Here is a 7,083-nt window from a genome sequence, read left to right as displayed (position 1 = left end):
ATATTTTTTTTTCGAAAAAGAGCAACCAAGAAATCTCAAGAAGATTAAACGATTGATAACAAAACCCATAATTTTAGAAACCAAACATCGATAAGAAGGCTACGAGGCTGATTTCCACCATGAATTAAGGGGACTCACGAATCGTGAAAACTTAAATTATACTTATTTCGCAATTTTTTGTTAACTTGTTACCGCTACGTGTGCATTTTACAGTCCATGCAGATTTGAAGATTTGTTATAAATTTGTTAATTCTTCCACAATATTTTTCTAAAATTTATAAATTTAGGTAATCAGCCACCAGCAGGTGATGCTATGCACAGCTTCACATAATGATTACTTGACTCATAGTCTTAATTTGCCTCCATATGATATAGAGGTGTTCAATGGTGACTTTCTTTCCTTGCCCACTTTTAGGGATTTCTTCTTAACTGTCTACATTAACAATTCTCGTTTAAGCGAAATTGAAAACTAGTGGCGAAGCTCGAGATATAGCCTCTAAATTTCCCTTGATGCATAAAAGTTTCAATTTGGCTTGGAATGCATTTAAAGAAGCATAATGTGCGTATTTTGGTAAACAATCAACTAAAAGTTCTTTTCGATCTTCCAGTTCTTGAAAATGAGTCAAGTTCAGGTTTAAAAAATTTGCAGCGTGGAATTAATAGTTGTGTTTCTGCTATGGCTATTTATGACGTTCCCACTGACGGTTGGGATCCCATATTAGTATTTCTGTGTCTGCAAAGACTACCCAAACAAACCGTTACACTATGGGAACAAAGCGTCAAAAATAAATCAGCGCTGTCATCTTGGAATGATCTGGACAATTTTCTTACGGAAAGGGTTCAGACTTTAACATGCCTTAGAGATATCAAAGGTATAGATGATTCCAAGAAAGTAGATAGTAAAAAAGTGCGGACACATTTTACGAACGCTTCCAGTTCTCGTTCCACCTGTTCTACAACTTCCAATCGGTCATCTCCTGAAAAATCTTGTGTGCTTTGCCCTTCGCAATCTCATCATTTAAGATCATGTCCTGAGTTTAGAAATCGTTCTCTTTCAGATCGATTCTCTCTTGTTAAGCGTCATCATTGTTGCATTAATTGTCTCTCCAGAGGTCATGATGTAAAAAATTGTAGCAGCACTCATAGTTGTGCTAAGTTTAATAGAAGACATCGCACTTTGCTACATAGGGAAGCTTTTCCAGTTACTATTACTGCTAGTAATATTCCGCCATCCTCTCATGGTCCATCAGGTTCTAAAATTCTCTTACAGGGAATGCAATCTAATATTTTGGGTTCTTTAATTGCGCAAAATACTGTGTTTGGCTGGATCATTACTGGTCCCATTTCTGCTAGCAACATCAGAGTATTTTCTACTAACGTTGCATATTCTGAAGAAGATAATATAAATAAGACACTTCTTCGATTTTGGGAACTAGAAGAGGTTCCAAAGCGCTCAATCTTGTCTCCTGCTGACAAATATTGTGAGGAAAATTATAAAAAAACTACTAGAAGAGACTCCAATGGCAGATATATTGTCACTCTACCAATCAAACCAGAATTCTTTGGCCAACCTAACCTTGGTCATTCTAGAGCAAATTGTCTACGACAATTCATTCGTAATGAGGCTTCTCTGCTCAAAAAACCAAATATTAAGCAAATTTATGATGGTGTGGTGAAGGAATATTTAGAATTAGATCATATGAAATCAGTACCTGTTCCTTCTGCAAACTCTACGGTTTGCTATTTGCCACACCATCCAGTAATAAATCCAGAGAAACAAACTACCAAATTAAGGGTGGTTTTTAATGCCTCAAATAAAACTTCAAATGGTAATAGCTTGAATGATGTGCTCTATGTCGGTCCGACTCTTCAGTTAGATTTAGTTCTACTCATTCTGAGATGGAGAGTATTCAAATATGTTTTCAATTGCGATATTACGCAAATGTATCGCCAAATTCTAGTAGATTCAGCTCACACACCTCTTCAGCGTATTCTGTTCCGGGATTCTCCCGACAAACCAATTCAAGATTTTGAGCTGAAGACGGTGACTTTTGGTGTCAACTGTGCGCCATATCTGGCTATCCGTACTTTGTTGCAGTTAGCAGATGACACCGAAGACAAATTTCCTCTTGCAGCACATATCCTGCGTAAATGCATGTACGTTGACGACGTACTAACTGGGTACCACAATTTAGAGACAGCGCATCTTTCTAGAGATCAATTAATACGTGTCCTATCTTCAGCTAAATTTGAGTTGCGGAAATGGACTTCTAATGATCGTTCTATACTAGAATGTCTTCCAGCTGAACACCTAATCGACACTAAACTTCTCGATTTTGTTGAAGCCAGCAGTTCAAAGCCTCTCGGCATTCGTTGGAATGCTCAATTAGATGTATTTTATTTTAATGTAAAACCACTTACTAAAAAATCCACCTACACTAAACGGGAAGTGCTCTCTACTATTGCCAAATTGTTTGATCCTATTGGGTGGTTAGGCCCTGTTTTAATTGTAGCTAAAATTATAATGCAACGTATTTGGTTAGATCACATCGATTGGGATGATTCTCTTCCGTCTACGACGGAGGGTGCTTGGCAGAAATTCGTTGAGACGTACCAGGACGTCAATTTTATTCAAATTCCTCGATGGGTTAATTATGTTCCTGATTGCTCCGCAGAACTTCATATATTTTCTGATGCCTCAGAAGGCATATGCGGGGGTGGTATACATTCGTATTATTGCCTCCAATGGTGACATTTCTACTCATTTATTGTCATGTAAAACTAAAGTAGCCCCTATTAAATCTATTTCTCTTCCACGCCTAGAGTTGTGTGGTGCGGTCTTGGCCTCTGAACTCTTCAAAGCCATTACTGCTGAGATTGATATACAATTCTCTAAAACATATTTTGGACCGATTCTACGATCTTTTATCTTGGTTGAAGAAAATTCCTTCTACATGGTCAACTTTTGTTGCGAATAGGGTCTCTAGAATACAGGACAACGTTGGTAAAAATGTTTGGCATCATGTATCTTCCGAAGATAATCCTGCTGATTTGGGAAGTCGCGGACTTACGCCCGCTGAATTGGCTTCTTCTCAAATTTGGTGGCACGGACCACATTGGCTCCGTTTAAAAAGTTCTGAATGGAAGTTGCGCGACTTGTCTGCTCTTGATACGGATGTAGAAATTCGTGCAATTAGAAGTCACTTTTCATACTTTGAAAATTTCGTTGATATTTTAGATAATTTTTCGTCGTTAGATAAGGCTTTACGAGTCGTATCGTTAATTTTTACTTTTTTTCACAAAATACATCCTTGTACTACTCAAAATATCGTTTAAGAACAAGCTCCTACGAGCTACGAACTAAAAAATGTGAAAATAAGGCTAATTGTTTTGGCTCAAAAAGCGTATTATGCCGATGAATATAGTTGTTTATCTAACAATAGGCCCTTAAATTGAAAAAGTTCGATTTTGTCCTTAAACCCCTTTCTAGATGATGTAGGTGTTATGCGACTTAATTGACGTTTAGTTCGGTCACCTACTCTTTCCTACTCAGAACGACATCCTATTTTGCTTCTCTACCATTGCAAATTTGCTCGTTTGCTTGTTGAAAAAATTCATTTAATTTCCGTTCATGGTGGAAATTAACTAATGTTGCGTCTGGTGCGTAAAGTTATTGGTAATTGTAAACCTTGCATTTTAGAAAAGAAAAAGTCTTGTACACAGATTATGGCTGCTCTTCCTCCGGAACGAACAACCATAACGCGACCATTTGCCACTACAGGTGTTGATTTTGCTGGTCCCTTTGATCTTAAATCTTTTACTGGTCGCAAGAAAGTTAAAGCGATCGGACGTGTTTTTCCTAGCTCCAATAAATAAGCAAATTGTGACGGTTTTTAAAAAGATTTGAACACTAAAAAGTGAATAAATATACCATTAAATGATTGCTAGTGCAGCTAGTGAAATTGGTTTCTATATTCAAAAGATAATTAGTGCATTTTAACCAAAACATTAATGTGTTTTAAAACAAATATTGAAAGCATAAGAAAAAAAACACAAAAATAGTGGAGAGAGATTGAGAGAGTGCACAGAGTAAAACATTTTGAAGTTTATACCAAATGTCAAGTGTGAAGCAGTGCATTGTGCTAAAAAAAGAGAAAAGTAAAAAGCTTTTTTTTACACTTTCATCCTTAAACTGTGCATTAAAAATTAGCCATTTTAAACCAGATTTCTTAATCAAATCTCGGCCTAAAAGTATGCTTTAAAAACATCTAATTTTTAACTTTTGAATTTTAATCATATGTGGTGAATATATACATATACATGTGCCTAAAAGTATGCAAAGATTTTGAATACATTACAAAATAAAAATTTCAAATAAAACAATTAAAAAAACAAATTACTCAAACTCAAACTTTTATTTTAAACATCTATATTAATTAATAAAATAAAATGCCATCAAATACTGGCCGTAGAAGCCTGAGATCAAAGAAGATAGTTTGTGCTCACTGTAAACTTGATATAAATGAAGATAAAGATGATTATATTGAATGTGATAAATGCTCCAAACTTTATCATATAATATGTACAAAATTGGACAAGAAACAGTATGAGCATTTATTAAAACATGAAGAGGACGAATATATTTGTCAAGTTTGTGATGATAAATCGGATGCTATGATAACAAACCAATTAAAACGTATGGAGGAAAAACTTGATAAAATTGATCGCCTCACAGAGTCAGTTGAGTTCATGTCGAGTAAATTTGATGAACTGATGAAGAGTATTCATGTTAATACAAAAAGAATAGATAATGTAGAGAAAGAAAATACAATCCTTAAATCGGAAATAAAAACATTAAAGGAATCCGTGAAAATGTTAAATGACCAACGGGTCAAAAATGATTGTGTCATAAACGGACTTAGTGACACAGGTAATCAAAGTGCTGTGCAAGCTGTTATTGCCCTCTCAGAAACAGTTGGTGTTCAAATGAATGAAGAGAATATTGAAGAGGCATACTTTTTAAAAAAGAGAAACACAAACAATAAAAATCAGTCGTTGGTTGTTAAATTTAATTCAAAATCGGCTAAAAACAAATTAATGGATGCAAAAAAAAAGTTAAAAGAGAATGAAAATACAAAGTCAATATATGTGAACGATTTCCTAAGCAAAGAGTCATTGGAACTTTTCAACTACGCCAAATCATTAAAAACAGTGGGCTTTAAATACATATATACATACGGTAACAAAATTTACGTTAAAAGAAGCGCTTTAAATAAACCGAAACTAATTCGAAGGAAAGAAGATGTTGATGAAATATTGCTTGAAGCAACAACAAATAACTTCCACGGAAGAAGATCGATGCGTATTTTATCTGTTCCAGAAGAAGAAGAAGAGGATACTGATGACAATGATGTTGAAGTTAATGCCGACTTTGTATCACCAGTAAATCACCGTAATTAAATACATGCATTATTATCTTTATTATTATTAAAATAACAAAATGAATAATAAAAATAAATATTTTAAAAGCATTGATATATTTAAAAATGAATTTAATGGTAATTATATCAACAAATTGAATATTATGTCTGTAAACGTAAGAAGCATTTCCTCATTAAACAAATTTGATAAATTTAAATCAGTAGTGGCAAATCTTCCAGTATTGCCGAAGATCATTGCTATTCAAGAAACGTGGTTCCAAAAGAATATAACACAAATTTATGCAGTCCCTGGGTATAATGCCATACACTGTTGCCGCATTGATGGATATGGAGGTACATCATTTTATATACGTGATAACATAACATATACAGTTGAACTTTGCGAGAGCGTAAACTTTATTGAAGCAATACGAATATCTGTGGATGGAATTTTAGTAAATGGGATACCACTGAAAGTCACAACCTTTTATCGGTCTCCGAAATGCAACGTGACAACATTTCTTTCATACCTTGAAAACAATTTATGTGGACCATGTCGAACTGGATCATTAATTCTTGGAGACTCAAATATTGATCTGATTGACTCTAACAGCTCATCAGATTTGCTTTCTATTCTTTCATGTGTTGATTATGAATCTTGTCACCAATTAATATCTCGTCCGATGAGTAACACATGTATTGATCATGTGTATAGCAATCTAGCAACAAGATTATGCATAGACTCAATTGAATGCACTCTATCAGACCACAACATTATTTGGTGTCAAATGGAAAATGTAATGAGGAAAAAGAATGAACCACCCCAAAAAATAAAGAATTACAATTTTGATAACATCTCGTCAGAAATTCAGATTGAAATGGATAAATTTGATCATACCGATGATCCATCTGCTGATTTAGAGATAATAACATCGGCTATTACAAAAATAATCAAAGCAAACACAACTTTTACGACAGTTAAAGGTTTGTCGAGACCAATGTTAACTCCATGGGAGAATAAACACCTAACATCGCTCAGAATATACAAAGAAAAGCTATTGGCTAAGAGAAGAAAGAGAGGCAAGGATGAAAAAACTGAATTCATATTAAAAAACATAAGCAGAATCATAAAAATTTCTAGCAAAATATGTATGAATTCCTATATAAGCTGGAATCTAGAGAAATTGGAACAAAATCCACGTAAAAGTTGGAATTTTCTTAACAAATGCTTAGGAAGAAAGGATAAGCATACTATTCAACTTATCAATGAAGCCAATGAACAAGTATATGATGATTATATAAAATGTAATATATTCAATGATTACTTTTTAAATATTCCCAAAATCTTGAAAAACAAAATTATTCCTACCGATGGTGACAACTTTAACAAGTTCTGTACCTTAACAAGATGCGCATCAACTTTTTCGTTCAATATTGAAAGCAGAAATAATATTATGAGTCTTATCGAAACCGCTGATAATGGCAAAAGTCCTGGTCATGATGAAATATCAGGTAAAATTTTAAATACATCTAAGAATTGTATTTGGGAGCACCTATTGTTAAATTTCAACAATATGGTAAACAAGTGTATATATCCAGATGTTCTTAAAATAGCTAAAATTGTACCAGTACCGAAACTGCCAAATGCAAATAAAGCATGTGA

At 34.0% G+C, this 7,083-nt stretch overlaps 1 protein-coding gene across 1 annotated transcript; it reads left to right on the top strand.

The window, feature by feature from the left end:
• The first annotated feature begins 676 nt into the window (after nt 1-676).
• LOC133333309 (uncharacterized) lies at nt 677-2,752 on the top strand. The gene has a single exon (XM_061541624.1). It carries the CDS (start codon nt 677-679, stop codon nt 2,750-2,752), a length of 2,076 nt encoding a protein of 691 aa, XP_061397608.1.
• The last annotated feature ends 4,331 nt before the right edge of the window (nt 2,753-7,083 follow it).

The sequence above is a fragment of the Musca vetustissima genome, unplaced genomic scaffold (assembly GCF_032173495.1).
Source record: "Musca vetustissima isolate MV318-11 ecotype Yass unplaced genomic scaffold, APGP_CSIRO_Mvet_v1 utg546889, whole genome shotgun sequence".
Lineage (NCBI taxonomy): Eukaryota > Metazoa > Arthropoda > Insecta > Diptera > Muscidae > Musca > Musca vetustissima.
The sequence above is the reverse complement of the archived record's forward strand: the minus strand, read 5'-3'. Positions and strand labels throughout refer to the sequence as shown.